At 38.9% G+C, this 17666-nt stretch overlaps 1 protein-coding gene across 1 annotated transcript in view; it reads left to right on the top strand.

Annotated features, from left to right (window-relative positions):
* Positions 1-17666, top strand: part of PLCH1 (phospholipase C eta 1) — a 239079-nt gene that overhangs the window by 178189 nt on the left and 43224 nt on the right. The window contains exon 11 of the mRNA XM_007106908.4: positions 4127-4234. Coding sequence (XP_007106970.2) covers positions 4127-4234 — 108 coding nt within the window. The remainder of the gene's footprint in view (positions 1-4126; positions 4235-17666) is intronic.

Below are 17666 nucleotides of genomic sequence, written 5' to 3'. Positions count from 1 at the left end.
GAATATTTGATGTGAACTCATTGATCCCTTGTGCATAACTGGGCTTTGGATCATTGGGCGTAGAATGTCCTAGGGCTAACGGGCACCAGGATGAATTGAAGCCAGAAGACCTGAGGCACTCGTTGACAGGAGTGGCAGCCATGTGGGCTGTGGGTATTTCAAAGCAGCTGCAGTCCATTTGCTAGTAGTAACCTTCTCCAAACTTTAAGGAGGTTTCTTAGATCTCTGGACCAACACACTCCCATTTGAAGCAACAAAAAGGGAACTGATTTTCCTAAGTTCCTTTAGCATCAGAGCAATCTGTGATCCAAAAGGCGGCATTTGAATGGGTACTCACCACTTTGGAGATGGGCAAGTTGTCTATTATTATAACTGTAACACACAAACTTTCCAACCTTGTGTTTGTGTACACACACACACACACACACACACACACACACACACACACACAAACACACAGAGATATATATACTAGTCCCTCAGTACCCACAGGATTGGTTCCAAATCCACAATGCTCAAGCCCCTCATATGAAATGGCCTAGTACAGTTGGCTCTTCACATCTGCGGATTCAACCAACCCTTGGGTACAGAGGGCCAACTGTTTGTGTATGTATCTCCTAAAAATTAAACAAAAATTTGCTTATGAACAAAAATAATAACAAACTTAGTTATTTTCCATAGATTCATTACTGAAAGAAAACTTATCTGGTCCAAGCATTTTACTTTTACAGATGTGTCATAGAGCAGTTACTGCTGTCCTGGGGCCATGCAGCTAAAAGCTAAGAGATGGCTATGGTTCCAGTCTCTAGAAATATTTCCATGTACCGTGGAGGAATTAATCTAATTCTTGAGTATGACTCCTGCATGAAATAGTATGTAGATCAGAAGGGGACTCCTAGGTCATTCTTTGTTTACACTGGACCACTGTTAAGTTCATAAAATTCTACCTAAGTTTATTCTATAATTTTCCTCAGGCATAACACTGTTCATAAGAGGCGTTAAGAAACAATGTTCTGTGGTGTTGTTGCTTTTCTTCCTATCTGCCTGTATAAGGTTCTTTCAAAGACCAGGAATGTGGAAAAAACTGGCAGAAGATATGGCCCTGATGTCTTTTAATGGGATTTTGAAAGGACTGAAAATGAGGGCGCCTTGTGAACGCTCTAGATGGCAACTTTCTCTCCTTGCTTCCCCACCTACTGCCACATTTAAGTAAAGGGGATTTGAAGCTTAGTGCCATATTTATATATCTATAACTATGTATATTCCTGTGGAAAAGAATATAGTTTTCACTTTGCAGATAGCACATACAATAAGAAATATATTACATAGGGGTATGAAGGCAAATTAAATACCACCTTTTTAAACCTATAACCATCCTTTTGTAAGTTGAAGAAAATATTTAAGTATTCAAATTCTAAGAGTTTGGATTCTTAATGTAGATTTTGTTTTCATTACATAAATGATTTAACCAGCTTTAAATCTATCTCTTTGCCAAGCCCTTTAGGTCAAGAGCTTTGGGTATCAGGGAAGATACAGGAAACTGGGAGGGAGAGTTCTCTGAAAATCTGACTGTGCTGGTGGCCCTGTGGAGGGAGGAGAAGTGGATGAGGGGAAGATCCAGAGTGCTGAAGGTGGGCCAGTCATGGTGTGAAGAGCAGGAATATATAACAGAAGTCACTGGAGCTCTAGTTTAGAGAAGATCAGCCTGGGTAGTAGTCTGGGATAATATTTAGAAATTTATCACTATTTTTGGCTGCCAAGCATATGAACATCCTTCCACGTTTAAAGAATTTCCCCCATCTTTATGCTTTTGCTGTATTCCATTCATTCAACGGGATCACTAGGTCCAGACCACACTCAAGGGGAAGGGATTATAGAAGTACATGAATACCAAGAGGTAGGAACCATTTGGGGGTATTTTAGAGGCTATCGCAGTGACCTTGGTCCCTTAGCCACAGAGTCTGGTTCTGCCCCCTCTGCTCCCCAAGATTCTGGGAGTGATTCAATTTCCTATTAATATTCCTTTCTGCTTACAAGTAAGATGCTTTTCCTGATACAGATGGTTAGCCGTCCTGGAAGCCCTTATCAGGCCCCTGGGCCATGCCTCCTTCTTCTGCTTTTTATTTACTTTTACTTTTTCTGAATATAAATTGGGAAATGTAGAAAAGGAGAAAATAACTATCACCCATAATGCTGTTACCCAGAGATTCGTACTCCTAATAATTGACCATATTTCTTGCCAGATTTTTTTCCCTGAGTTTTTATATATCATTGAGATCATAATGTGCATATAATTCTATAACTTGGGTTTTCTACCATTTTGTTATAAGAATTCCCCCTTGTTGTCCAAAAGCCCCGATTCCTAAAATGTGTTGGTGAGTGGTTGCGAGGGGCATGTTCTGGCTGGGCAGGAGTGTCATTGCATTGTCCATAAAAGCAGGTCTGGTCAGTGCAGAGGACACAACCAGCAGGAGAGAAGGGCGCGTTTAACCTGCTCAGGAGAACAAGCTGCTCTAAGGACATGGGATAGGGTGATGCCTGTTTATGACGAGTCATATATTCTCGAACAGAAGCCTGGTCTGATTTTTACTTGTAAATATAGTATCCCTAATTAATTGTATTTAATTGGAAGTAATAAAACTGCCTTTTCTTGAAAGTCTCTTCTCCCTTTGTTTTGCCCCTAATTCAAGCGATCTGCCTTCAAGTCAGTCTGAAGTAATGATTGGCAAGGGAATAACAAATTTTATTTTCATTTTTTTTTAATCTTTTTACTTTATACTGGAGAATAGTTGATTAACAATGTTGTGATAGTTTCAGGTATACAGCAGAGTGATTCAGTTATACATGTACACATATCTATTCTTTTTCAAATTCTTTTCCCATTTAGGTTGTTACATAATATGAGCAGAGTTCCCTGTGCTATACAGTAGGTCCTTGTTGGTTATCCATTTTAAATATATTAGTGTGTAAACGTCAATCCCACACTCCCTAACTATCTCTTCCCCCGCTCCCCGATCCCCATAACCGTAAGTTTGTTCTCTAAGTCTATGAGATGTTTCTGTTTTGTATAAGTTCATTTGTATCGTTTCTTTTTAGATTCTGCATTGATATCATACAGTATTTCTCTTTCTCTGTCTTACTTCACTCAGTATGACAGTCTATTTTTATTTTTCAATTTTTAAAAATTATTTTTAATTGTGGTAAAATACAACATACATAAAAGTTACCTACCATCTTAACCATTTTTAAGCGTACAGTTCAGCTGTGTCAAGTACATTCGCATTGCCATGTACAGAACTCTTTTCTTGCTAAACCAAAACTCCATACTCATTAAACAGCTCCCATCTTCCCCACCACCCGCTTCCTCCAGCCCCTGGATACCACTGTTTTACTGCTTCCTGTCTCTATGAATTTGGCTACTCTGGGTACCTTAATAAGTGGAATCAAACAACAGTTGTCTTTTGTGACTGGCTTACTTCCTTTAGCCTAATGTCCTCAAGGTTCATCCACGTTGTAACATGAGTCAGAATTTCCTTACTTTTAAAAGCTGAATTGGGCTTCCCTGGTGGCGCAGTGGTTGAGAATCCGCCTGCCGATTCAGGGGACACGGGTTCGTGCCCCGGTCTGGGAAGATCGCACATGCCGCGGAGCGGCTGGGCCCGTGAGCCATGGCCACTGAGCATGTGCGTCCGAAGCCTGTGCTCCGCAACGGGAGAGGCCACAACAGTGAGAGGCCCGCGTACCACCAAAAAAACAAATAAATAAATAAAGCTGAGTAACATTTTAGTGTATGTGTATACCACATTTTGTTTATCCATTCATCTGTTGGTAGACACTAGGTTATTTCCACCTTTTGGCTATTGTGAATTTTCATTTCCTATTTTATTTTTTAACTGAAGTATAGTTGACTAATATTATACTAGTTTCAGGTATATAACATAGTGATTCAATATTTTTATAGATTAGACTCAATTTAAAGTTATTATAAAATAATTGCTGTATTTCCCTGTGCTGTACAATATATCCTTGTAGCTTACTTTATACATAGTAGTTTGTACCTCTTAATTCCCATACCCCTATCTTGCTGAATTTTCATCTTTAAATTGAGTGTTTTGTTTCATTTCAGGGCAAGAAGTTACCTTATCACCTTGGAGATGATGCAGAGGAAGGGGAAGTTTCCGATGAAGACAGCGCAGATGAAATTGAAGATGAGTGCAAGTTCAAGCTCCATTATGTAAGTTACAGGCTTGGCCATAATTTTTACCCTCTGTGTGCTACGGTAAAAATTGCTGCTGTGTTGGAATCTTCACAGATATGGTGGCTGTAGTGTAAAAAGGATATTTATTGAAAATTACTTTGTGTGCTGGCACAAAGACTCCCAAATGTTTATTGAGTGAGTGAGTCAAGGATTCTTGTGTCCTAGAGTTGGAAGGAATGTTAGTGATTAACCCATCTGACCCTCTCTCCAAGGACAAATTCCCTCCTATTACAGCTTGGTCAAAACTCAAATGGCGGTTGGAAATGTCACTGTCTGATGACATAAATGGGCTTTAAGCCCCGCCATGCTGCCTGTCAAGGCTGGCTCGCAGAACCCAGCTGCAAGTGTGTATGCTTCTCTAGAATGCTCATCCCCTCCCTAAGAGAATGTACCTTGGACCAGAAGATTTCCAAGCTCTTCCAGACATGGGTCTCTTGGCTAAATCTTAAATTTGCCATATTTCAGATAAAATGGCATGGAATAGTTTGCCACCTGCATGGTGCTTCAGACCTCTGTCCTAGATCAAGGAGTTGCGGGCTTCCCTGGTGGCGCAGTGGTTGAGTCCGCCTGCCGATGCGTGGGACACGGGTTCGTACCCCGGTCCGGAAAGATCCCACGTGCCGCGGAGCGGCTAGGCCGGTGAGCCATGGCCGCTGAGCCTGCGCGTCCGGAGCCTGTGCTCCGCAACGGGAGAGGCCACAACAGTGAGAGGCCCGCGAACCAAAAAAAAAAAAAAAAAAAAAAGATCAAGGAGTTGCCTTTGTAGAAAAGCACCATTTAGCCAGGTAATCCAATGGAAATGCAAACCTGGGAGAAATGTAAGGCTTAAAGACCTCCCCCACCCCCCATCACTATGGGGGACTAGGACTTCTTGACTTCCCCCACCTTCTACAACTCACATGATTTCCAGGAACATGACAATCTGAGAGTAGCACCTGCTCATGTTAATTTGTTGTAAGGTTTGCAATTTCATTTCTACAGAAAACTAGTATTCCTCTAGATGTCTGGACAATTATTCTTCCCTCTAAAAAAAGAGAAATATTGTATAAAATCCGCTAATTTACATTATTGCCCTGAATTCAATTACTACATTATTTTAAAAAGTCTACTCTCTTTGAAATAATAGTAACTGTGATGCCTTCCTATAGGTATTAAAGAGAACTGGTATTATTTTCAAAGAGGGCAAGAGCTTAATGACAGCTGAAGTCTCAGTAGATAGTTCTTTCTTGGCTTTAATGCATTTTAGAAGGGATGAAGTGGAGAAGACTCATCCTTGAAGTGAAAAGGAAAAATTACCATCTGTATTAATCCATTGCCTTTTAATAGTTTTTATTAGCTCAATTAAATACCACTAATAGGGCTATGGTTACAGAAAATTAATCTCAAGAGATTTACATAAGTGAAAATACAGTTAATATTTTAGTTTCTTCTTTGCTCTTCCAGCTAATTGCTATTTTTGTAATTAATTACTTGCTATTATAGGTAATTTCATTCTTTCTTTAAGCTTTATTTTATAAGCCAGATTTTTCTCTCTGAATTTCAATATCTTTGCCTCTTGTTTCCCAAAACTCTTGGTTGCCGGCCTCAGAGTAGTCTATCATTTAGAAGCAAGGAGCAGAGAGTCTTGACGAAGTTATGTGTTTAGGGAATGTAGTTTTTAGTGAAAATGAGTGGTGGAAATTTAGCTATTGATACTATCACAATAGTCATTTATTGTTCTGAGTAAAACCCAAGTTATTCTCGTTTCTAAATCCACCCAGTAATATAAAATTTCTTCTGATATCAGTGAGCCTTCTAACTTTCTAAGTTAAATATCTACAATTATAAAAGAGAATTAGGTATAGTTTTATGGAAACAAACCAATAAATTCACCTTTGAAAATATCCAACTGGGTTCCTCTCAAAGTCTCTTGGTTGATGTCTAGGAACCTATATAGGTCTAGAGTTTAGAATGTGATTCCATAAAGATAGCCATGATCTTTCATTTGGATTCTTTGATTTGGGCCTAAGTGAAAATGGAGAGCACCTTACCTGTAACGTTTTACAGGTGTGTCTTTGTTAGACTTTAGGAGAGAAAATATATAAAGAAATCAGCATTCTAGTGGAAATATATAAGGTTTTTACTCATCTTTTTCAAATCTTTTTTTTGTCTATTTTTGAGCTCTTCTGAGAAAAGGCAGTGCTGTGTTTAGAAAGCCAAAGTGTTATCCTGTAATCAGTCAATTTCTAGTTCTGTTGTCAGCAGAGGGCTCAGATGCCTTATCTGAGTGTTGAATGTAAATTGTCTGATCTAAATTGAGTGTCTGATCATATTTCTGCAAAGGCAGATGTACTGTGCATAGTTTGTATGAAACCAATAATTACCTTAGAGGAAGTTCTTAACCCAGTTTTAAGTTAACAGAATGTGGTTAGATTTATAAGTTATATCTGAATTATTGCAATAAATAAAGATTTTCAGCTTAGCATTCGCGAACACTGGAATGCTAGCTGTCACGGGGCTTATGCAAGATTCATTGGCACATTCAGAAGATTTTTATGGAGGAACTCCTGTTGGAGATGCACCAACATGCTGTAGGTGTTGGGGCATATATCAATAAACAAAACAGACAAAAATCTTTGCCTTCATGGAGTCTCTACATTGGTGGGAGAAGGGAGGATAGACAATAAGTAACATGTAGTGTACTAGGCAGTGGTAAGTACTAAAGGGGAAAAGGGAGGGAAGAAGTGTAGAAAGTGTGTGTGTAAAGGGTCTGTTGACGTTTTAGATGGGATGGCCAGGAAAGGTCTCACAGAGAAGGTAACACGTGAGCAAAGACCAGAAAGAGGTGAGGTTAGCCATGCTTATATCTGGGGGAGGTTGTTCCAGGTAGAGGGAACAGCAGATGCAGAGGTCAGAAGCAGGATCTGTGGCTCACCCAGCTTTACCCCGATGTTAGAACAGAGAGGGAGGCAGGACCCTCATGCTGGCCTTTTTACCCCTCCTAGTCTACCGTCTAGCTAAGGGATTCAAACCACACCAAAAGCTTTTGCTCTTTTAAGAAATGCTTTCTTTTGAATTAATTGAATCTTTTAAGCTTCTACCTCATTAATTTGAGGCTTCAGCCGTAGAGAAAATCTGGCTCATACTGTAATAAGCCATAGGTAAAGCCAGTGTGTTCAATGACCCAAGAATCGCACAGCTCAAAGACTCCGGGGACAGCTTCCTTTCAACCACAGCACAGTAATCTAACAGATTTGATTCAGTGGGGCCAGCTCACCATTATTCATTTTTATGGGGTCTTCTAATGTCAGTGTGCCTTACAGACTTTCCACCCCCATAGTTCAACCTCACTGATTATTTGCCTCTTCTGCTGAACTATTCAGTATCTTTTTACTTGCACTCTCTGAATCTGGGTTCAGCCAGCTTCTTAGGCACAAATATCAAGCTGTCTGTCTCCTACATGAAGCTCATCCCGTGGACACCAAGCCTTCCAACAAGTTTAAACAAGCCCTAGTAGAGTAACATGTAACTACTTTTTGTGTTATGTTAGTACCCTAAAACCATTATTCACTCTGCATGTCTCACACTAAACACTTTAATAGTTTCCTCCCTCCCTACTACCCTAGATTGACCTTCTTTCCTAAGTTATTCATTTTATGATTTGAGCCATTTTAAGGACGATTATGAATCTTGTTGGTTTAAGACTTGTCAGCACTCATGGAAAGGATGAGTTACCTCATGATGTTGTGAGGTCCTGTTCCTCGGTAAACACCCACGTGCCGGGCATGCTGTTGCATCCTGGTGACAAGGGGTGAGGGGTGGAAGGTGAGCTGAAGATTCCAGTTGTTTTCTAGTATATGATACAATTTCTTCCTCCCTGCCCTGCCAGAGAGTTAAGGTAATGAACATTTAAGGTCTAATGTACTGTATTATTGATATGTGTATGTACATATTTCCCTTATATTTCAAAGTTATTATCTTCTGAGAATTATTGCCAAGAGCTCAACTATCCCTGTTGTTTTTTTAAATTAATTTTTATTGGAGTGTAGTTGATTTACAGTGTTGTGTCAGTCTCTGCTGTACAGCCAGGTGAATCAGCTATACATATACATATATCTACTCTTTTTTAGATTCTTTTCCCATATAGGTCATCACAGAGTATTGAGTAGAGTTCCCTGTGCTACACAGTAGGTTCTTACTAGTTATCTGTTTTATATATAGTAGTGTGTCTATGTCAATCCCAATTTATCCCTCCCTGTTTCCCCCTTGGTAACCATAAGTTTGTTTTCTACAACTATTTCTTGTTGGTAATATGTCTTTCCTTTCTATTCTAGCTGTTGTGTGACTTCACTATTAAATGACTAGGAGTAGGTTTATTTTTCTTGGCACTCCATATTCACTTCCTACTGGAGAACTCATGTTTTCTTTCATTCTAGAAAATTCTCAACAGTTTTGTTCTTTAAATATGTTTTTATGCCATTTCATCAGTCTTCTTTTTCTGGAAGTACTATTAGATTTAGTTTAGAATCTTAGTTTATTTTCTATATCTCTTAATTCTTTAATGTTTTCTTTATGTCTCTGCTGATTCTGGGTACTATATATTTACAGTATTATTTTCCAATTCACTAATTATCTCTTTGACTACGTCTGGTCTAGAGTTTATACCAGCTATTCTTTTAATTTCAATGACTATATACTTATTTACAAAATTTTTATTGTTTTTTTTTCATAGACACCTGTTCTTATTTTATTGTTTGGCTTCTTAGTTTCTTGTTCTTTTTATGGAGCTATTTCTTTATATCTTTGAGCATCTAAACATACTTATTTCAAAGTGAAAGAGTGAGTCTCTTTTCCATGTGTTGATGTTTTTAGCATTCCATCTTAGCATTAGTTTTTCCACATGGGTTTTAGAATTTTGTGTTGAATATTCAGTTTTGAGTGGAATGTTTTTTCCCCTTCCATTCTCCTTCTTTCTGTATTTAACCTTCTTATCTAGTGGTTTTGAGATTGCTTCTACTTGAACACTAAGCACCCCCCAACCCCATGGTGCCCACACATATACACACAGCCCACCTGTGCCCCAAGTTCCTAACAGACCTTAAATTGATTGAGAGTTCTCTGCCACTAGAGATGTTGAAGATATTACCCATTCAGTCACCAAGCAAACCAGCACTTTGGTTGTCTTCTTATTCTTGCCTCTTTTGATATTAAATTTTGAATCTTCCTCACAGTAGTTTTTTTTTTTTTTTTTTAAATGTTTCCTATTATAAGCAAGGATCCCATTCCAGCTTTCTTCACCACCTTGGTTTCATGTTGAGAGACAAGCTCTAATCTCCCACAGCATGTGGAGCACTTTTAGTTTCTATTATACTATAAGATATAAATTCTTGGCCACCTTTGCCCACTGTGAATGTGGAGCTCAACTACATTTATGATCTGCAATGATCTTGTTTAGTTTATTTCGACCAAGATTATGACTTTTCTCTTCGTTAGTTCTTCTGTCATTGGAGCAGTGGGGGACTTCAAAGCATGAATGTACATTGTCATATATAAACCCACATGTATGTACAGATGCACAAACCCAGACTTACATTCATTTTGGACAGTATTTTTTTGTTTTTTCTTAATGTATATGAAGAATGGTTGCTCTAATAACATTTAAAAATGGATGCTTAACAGCTCTGAAGAAACATTACCTTTTGCTATTTTTCTGACATTGTACTATTATTTTTTTATACCTGAGCTAAAATCAGCTTTTAAATATGAACCACTTGTTGAACCCTTACTAGCACCAACACTATGCTAAGGACTTTATACTTATAGAATTTCATTTTATTCCTATAGCCATGGGGATGGGGTTGAAACTATCATTTCTAATGTTTTACAGATTAAGAACATGGGGTTGTGATAGATAAAGTAATTAATCTAGTGATTAATTTAGAGGAGGAAAATTATATGGGCCATTCTTGCTCTCAAGCATGATATTTTGTATGACCTCTCAAATTTATGTCTCTTGGGGAGTTCATCTAGCTGGAGAGACACACTTATCACACTGGCAACAAATAATAACAAACAACAAATTGTTATGTCATGTGGAATTGACTTAAGAGAAAGTGAATTCAGAGGAAAGAGAGCTGCGGGTAGCCTGGAATACCTAGAATAGGTCAGATGACATACTGGGTAGCAGTCATCAAACACCCAGGCTTTGGAGCCTAGGTCAAAGCCTGGCTCTGCCACTCTAGGCCTCAGTTTCTTTATCCTCATCTTCTGAATGGACATCAAAATAATACGTCAAAATCTTTTTCTGGTTCTCTGACCTGCCTACCACCTTCATAAATTGCGTTCACACTCCTGGGAAGGGGTTGTCCCAGTTGGCTCTGAACTGTGGTAGGAGTGTCCTTGCCTGGCTGACATTGACCTCTGACCTGGAGAAGGAGCAGGTCTACAAACCTAGCGGACTCTCATGACCTTGCACAAGTACATTGTGTGACTGGCCATAATATCTTGAGAATCTTGAAGTCATCCATTTTATCTCCTTATCTTCCTGGGGATCTCTACTCTTTAAAAAAGCTATTACTACATGAAAAAATCTTGAGACAAACAGAAAGAATAAGGGTTCTAAATTCTGATTCTTACTGACAGCAACTAGATTAATAGGCTCTATATTATAAGAATAAGCAATTTATTTTTAATTTTTATTTTATATTGGAGTATAGTTGATTCACAATGTTGTGTTAGTTTCAGGTGTACTGCAAAGTGATTCATTTCACGGAATTAGAACAAAAAGTTTTACAACTTGTTTGGAAACACAAAAGACCCTGAATAGCCTAAGCAATTTTGAGAAAGAAAAATGGAGCTGGAGAAATCAGGCTCCCTGACTTCAGACTATACTACAAAGCTACAGTAATCAAAACAGTATGGTATTGGAACAGAAACAGAAATATAGATCAGTGGAACAGGATAGAAAGTCCAGAGATAAACCTATGCACCTATGGTCACCTAATCTATGACAAAGGAGGCAGAATATACAATGGAGGAAAGACAGTCTCTTCAATAAGTGGTACTGGGAAAACTGGACAGCTACATGTAAAAGAATGAAATTAGAACACTCCCTAACACCATACACAAAAATAAACTCAAAATGGATTAAAGATCTAAATGTAAGGCTCGGATACTATAAAACTCTTAGAGGAATACATAGGCAGAACACTGTCTGACATAAATTGCCTTAAGATTTTTTTTTTTTTTTTTTTTTTTTTTGTGGTATGCGGGCCTCCCTCTGCTGTGGCCTCTCCCGTTGCGGAGCACAGGCTCCGGACGCGCAGGCTCAGCGGCCATGGCTCACGGGCCCAGCCGCTCCGCGGCATGTGGGATCCTCCCAGACCGGGGCGCGAACCCGGTTCCCCTGCATCGGCAGGCGGACACGCAACCACTGCGCCACCAGGGAAGCCCCCTTAAGATATTTTTTGATCCACCTCCTAGAATAATGAAAATAAAAGCAAAAATAAACAAATGGGACCTAATTAAACTTAAAAGCTTTTGCACAGCAAAGGAAACCATAAACAAAATGAAAAAACCCACAGAATGGGAGAAAATATTTGCAAATGAATCGACCGACAAGGGATTAATCTCCAAAATATACAAAGAGCTCATGCAGCTCAATATCAAAAAAACAACCCAATCAAAAATTGGGCAGAAGATCTAAATAGACACTTCTCCAAAGAAGACATACAGATGCCCAAAAAGCACGTGAAAAGATGCTCAACATCACTAATTATTAGAGAAAAGCAAATCAAAACTACAATGTGGTTATCACCTCACACCAGTCAGAATGGTCATCATCAAAAAATATACAAACAATAAATGCTGGAGAGGGTGTGGAGAAAAGGGAACCCTCCTACACTGTTGCTGAGAATGTAAATTGGTACAATTATTATGGAGAACAGTATGGAGGTTCCTTAAAAAACTAAAAATAGAGCTACCATATGATTCAGTTATACATATACATATATCTATTATTTTTCAGATTCTTTTCCTTATAGGTTATTACAGAGTATTGAGTAGAGTTCTCTATGTTATACAGTAGGTCCTTGTAGATTATCTATTTTATATATGGTAGTGCATATGTGTAATCTCAACCTCCTAATTTATCCCTCCCCCGTACTTTTCCCCTTTGGTAACCATAAGTTTATTTTCTATGTCTGTGAGTCTATTTCTGTTTTGTCAATAAGTTCATTTGTGTCATTTCTTTAGATTCCACACATAAGTGACATAAGATATTTGTCTTTCTCTGACTTCACGTAGTATGATAATCTCTAGGTCCACCCATGTTGCTGCAAATGGCATTATTTTGTTCTTTTTTATGGCTGAGTAATATTCTATTGTATTATATATGTACCACATCTTCTTTATCCATTTCTCTGTTGATGGACATTTAGGTTGCTTCCATGTCTTGGCTATTGTAAATAGTGCTGCTATGAACATTGAGGTGCATGTATCTTTTCAAATTATAGTTTTCTCTGGATATATGTCCAGGAGTGGGATTGCTGGATCATATGGTAGCTCTATTTTTAGTTTTTTAAGGAAACTCCATACAATTTTGCATAGTGGCTACACCAATTTACATTCCCACCAACATTGTAGGAGGGTTTCCTTTTCTCCACACCCTCTCCAGCATTTATTGTCTGTAGATTTTTTGATGATGGCCATTCTGACCGGTGTGAGGTGATACCTTATTGTAGTTTTGATTTACATTTCTCTAATAATTACTGATGTTGAACATCTTTTAATGTGCTTTTTGGCCATCTGTATGTCTTCTTTGGAGAAATGTCTGTTTAGATCTTATGCCCATTTTTTTAAAATATATTTTTTATTGAATTATAGTTGAATTACAGTGTTGTGTTAATTACTGCTGTACAGCAAAGTGACTCAGTTATACATATATATATACACTCTTTTTCATATTTTCCATTATGGTTTATCAGAGGATATTGAATATAGTTCCCTGTGCCATACAGTAAGACATTTTTGTTTATTCTGTATATTCCAGTTTGCATCTGCTAATCCCAAACTCCCAATCCAACACTATCCCACCCCCCTCCCCCTTGGCAACCACCAGTCTGTTCTCTGTGTTTCTGATTCTGTTTCTGTTTCATATGTATCATATTTTATGAGTGATATCATATGGTATTTGTCTTTCTCTTTCTGACTTACTTCACTTAGTATGATAATCTCTAGTTGTATCCATGTTGCTGCAAATGGCATTATTTCATTCTTTTTTATGGCTGAGTAGTATTTCACTGTATATATGTACCACATCTTCTTTATCCATTCATCTGTCAATGGACATTTAGGTTGTTTCCATGTCTTGGCTATTGTGAATAGTGCTGCTATGAACATAAGGGTCCATGTATCTTTTTGAATTATAGTTTTGTCTGGATATATGCTCAGGAGTGGGATTGCTGGATCATGTGGTAATTGTATTTTTAGTTTTCAGAGGAACCTCCATACCATTTTCCACAGTGTTTCTGTCCCTTTTTTGATTGAGGTGTTTGTTTTTTTGATACTGAGTTACATGAGCTGTTTGTATATTTTGGAGATTAATCTCTTGTCAGTTGCATCATTTGCAAATATTTTCTCCCATTCTGAAACTAATATAATATAATATAATATTGTAAATCAACTATTTTTCAGTTTTACAGAAAGGAATAGTGACTTCTCCTGGTTGGAAATATAAGCCATTCTCATCCTCTGCCATAGTTGTATAAATTTGACTTATTATGTAGTAAAGGAATGAAATCATTATTTAACTGAAGAAAACAAAGGAAAATGATTATCATAAGGGTTAAGTTAAGTTCATACTCTGTAAAGAACTCAGAACAATGCCTGGCACATAATTTGTACCCAGTAAATGTTAGATACGATGAGTAAAAAGAATAGCAGCTGCAGCATGATTATCACTAATGTAAGTCCTGAGCTGGTCCTTGAGCAGAAGAAGGTGTTTTAAGGGAGTTAAAGGAGCAGGCAGGAGACAGGAGAGGACAGGAGTAAATGCACAGCCTCGGATGGCTGAGAAGCAGCTGCTCTTCAGCCCAAGACACTCAGGTAGCCAGCTTGGAGAGTTCTAAGGCACTCACAAAGGGCAGCTAATATATTATTCTTCCTGTCTGCAACTCTAGCCCAGAGGGGAAAAAAAGACATTTTGGGACAGTGAGATATCCCAGTGTTTTGTTTTTCGTTTTTAAAACAAAGGCCCCAACTGTGGCTGCACATTGGAATGACAGGGGAGCTTTCAAAAATCCCAATGCCCTGGTCCCCGCCCAGAGATCCCATGTAATTGGTCTGGGATGGGGCCTGGAATTTTGCCACATGCCCCTGGTGATTCCAGTGTGCAGCCCAGGTAGAGCACCACTCTGCATGGTGGTAGAGAGAGTCCCTCATTAAGGGGCAGCCCCTCCAACCCACTCCCTCCCATTTCCTGCTGCTTCCCAGCCTGGAAGTGGTCAACCCTCTCTGTTTCCAGTGGTCCTTTCATTTCACGCTGGAGACAAAACAAGAATGTGTTTTGTGTTCGACTTATTTATTTGTGGTTGATATTCCTAGATCATATTTGCTTCTCAGAAATGGGAATTAGGAAGCCTGATTGCGGCTCAGGTGGAAACTACTCCAGACCATATTGAAGGGCTGCTCTCCCCACCGCCCCACTCCAGCTGCAATATCCTCCCTCGAACAAAAGAACAAGATGCTTATAGCTTTCAGCTGTGGTCCCTGCTGCAGCTGCACGGTGGCTGACTCGTTGCCAGGTTAAGTGTGTCTCAGCTTTCTTTCAGTAGTGCTATTGGGTTCTGGGGCCAAACGATAATATATTAATGAAACCTCGGCCACACATTTATTTATTCTTGTGCTGTAAATCACAAGGAAGAAAAATATCAACAGGCAGAAATATCGTTCCTTCAGCAACTCCCAGTGTTGAGAGGATGTGAAGTGAATAATTATAGCCTTTGTGTTAAGCATTATTTCATTATTTCACCAGCACCAGTTGGTCCGGCTTTGTATCTTTAGCCTTGTTTTGCTGATGCTGAAAGTGTTTGGGCATAACTGCCACGGTTCATTTCCTCGCTGTCTCCGACTCCTCATGTGGCCCTGAGCCAGGCAAGGAAACTGATGCTTACTTGTTTGGGGCATTTGTGCGACACCAGGCATGCTAGGTGCTCTTACACACTTTCTCTTTTGGATCTTTCAACACACGTGCTCCCTGCCAGGCTCTGGGTCACTTGATGAAACGTGTTGGGAGTTTGAGACCTGGACTTCCTTTCTCGGATTCACTTCTTTTTTTAAGAAATTTATTTATTTTTGGCTGCATGGCACGTGGGATCTTAGTTCCCCGACCAGGGATCAAACCGTCGCCCCCAGCATTGGAAGCATGGAGTCTTACCCACTGGACCGCCAGGGAAGTCCCGCTTGGATTCACTTCTGACCTTAAGTGAAACCTACTATTGTATATTTTTCTACAGAGGGATTGTGATGCTTTATTTCCCAGATGTCCTGTAGGAATAAAGATTATTTAAAATATGATTAATTTGACTCAGGAATTTATCTTTTTCTGTAACAGTAGAAAAGGGATGACTGCAGCACTGTATGGTGAAGTAGACACAGAATTTTGAATTGGAAGTCTTAGGTCCCAACTCAGCCACTTCATAGGCATGTGTGTTTGGACAAGGTGTTGAATCTTTCTGCCTCTGCATCATTATGAGTAAAATTTGGCTAGTCTTTTTTTTTTTAACTTTTTATTTTATATTGGAGTATAGGTGATTAACAATGTTGCATTAGTTTCAGGTGTACAGTAAAGTGATTCAGTTATACATGTAGCTATTCTTTTTCAAATTCTTTTCCCATTTAGGTTGTTACATAACATTGAGCAGAGTTCCCTGTGCTATACAGTAGGTCCTTGTTGGTTATCCATTTTATTTTATTTTTTAAATTTTCTCTATAGTTTATTAATAAGTCAAAAGAAATTTGTTTTTTTAAAAAAGAGAAGCATCATAATTTGGCTAGTCTTATGCTGCCTTAAAGGGTCTTGGGTGGTTCAAAGTGTTGTTACATGACAGTGCTTTGTAAGCCTTAGCACAACATATAAAGTCTCAGTTGCTTTTTCTGTGTTTCCCGGTGCTCTTTTCTCCATGTTCGTATAGGTTACTAGTTCGCATAGATACTGCTTTGCTCAAGTTTTGCTCATGTTAGAATGCTTTTACCCTACTCTTTGCCAGATTATCAACTCTTATTCATACAACCCATCGTAGAAGGTTGATTTGTGGCCAGCGAAAGATAGGTCCAAGTCCTACCATCTGGTACCTATGAGTTTGACCTTATTTGGAAAAAGACTCTTTGCAGATGTAATTAGGTTAAGAATCTTGAGATGAGATCATTCTGGATTAACCGGGTGAGCCTTAAAAATCCAATGACAAGTGTCCTTATTTTGTGGGAGCAGCTCATCCTTTATTAATGTTAGGAGTGGGGACAACAGGAGAAGGCCATGCAAAGACAGGCAGAGACGAGAGTTATGTTGCCACAAGCCAAGGAGTGCTTGGTGCCACCATAAACTGGAAGAAGCAAGGAAGGGTTTTTCCCTGAGAGCCTTGGGGAGGCTGAATGTAGCACTGACAACAGCTTGACTTTATACTTCTGGCCTCTAGAACTGTGAAAAAAAATAAATATCTCTTCATTTTAAGCTACCAGGTTTGTGGTAACTTATTGTAGCAGCCACAGGAACCTAATACACGCCTCTTTTAAGGCTCTGCTCAAGCGTCCTCTGCCCCTGGAAGTCTCTCCTGCATTCCCAAGGCTGGGCAAGGTGCCCCTCCTCTGTGTGCCCATCTGTCACCCTACATGCACCTGTTGTGTAATTATGCACTGATGTGTCTGTCCCCCCTGTGACACTGAGAGTTCTATGACAGTGGGGTTGTACCTTATCAATGTTTTCACCTTGCATATAACAGCTCAATATATGTTTGTTTTATGAAAAATGCTCTCAAACTCTCACCTGTATTAACTCCCCCACCAGCGCATTGGTCTAAGTGCTAGTAGTGGGAACCAATGCATCTGGCTTTTCTTTTTTTTTTTTGAATTTTATTTTATTTTATTTTTTATATAGCAAATTCTTATTAGTTATCCATTTTATACATATTAGTGTATATATGTCAATCCCCATCTCCCAATTCATCACACACACACACCCCTGCCGCTTTTCCCCCTTGGTGTCCATACGTTTGTTCTCTACATTTGTGTCTCAATTTCTGCCCTGAAAACTGGTTCATCTGTACCATTTTTCTGGGTTCCACATATATGCGTTAATACACAATATTTGTTTTTCTCTTTCTGACTTACTTCACTCTGTATGACAGTCTCTAGATCCATCCACGTCTCTACAAAT

The sequence above is a fragment of the Physeter macrocephalus genome, chromosome 1 (genome assembly GCF_002837175.3).
Source record: "Physeter macrocephalus isolate SW-GA chromosome 1, ASM283717v5, whole genome shotgun sequence".
NCBI lineage: Eukaryota > Metazoa > Chordata > Mammalia > Artiodactyla > Physeteridae > Physeter > Physeter macrocephalus.
This window is presented reverse-complemented; position numbering and strand designations above follow the sequence as displayed.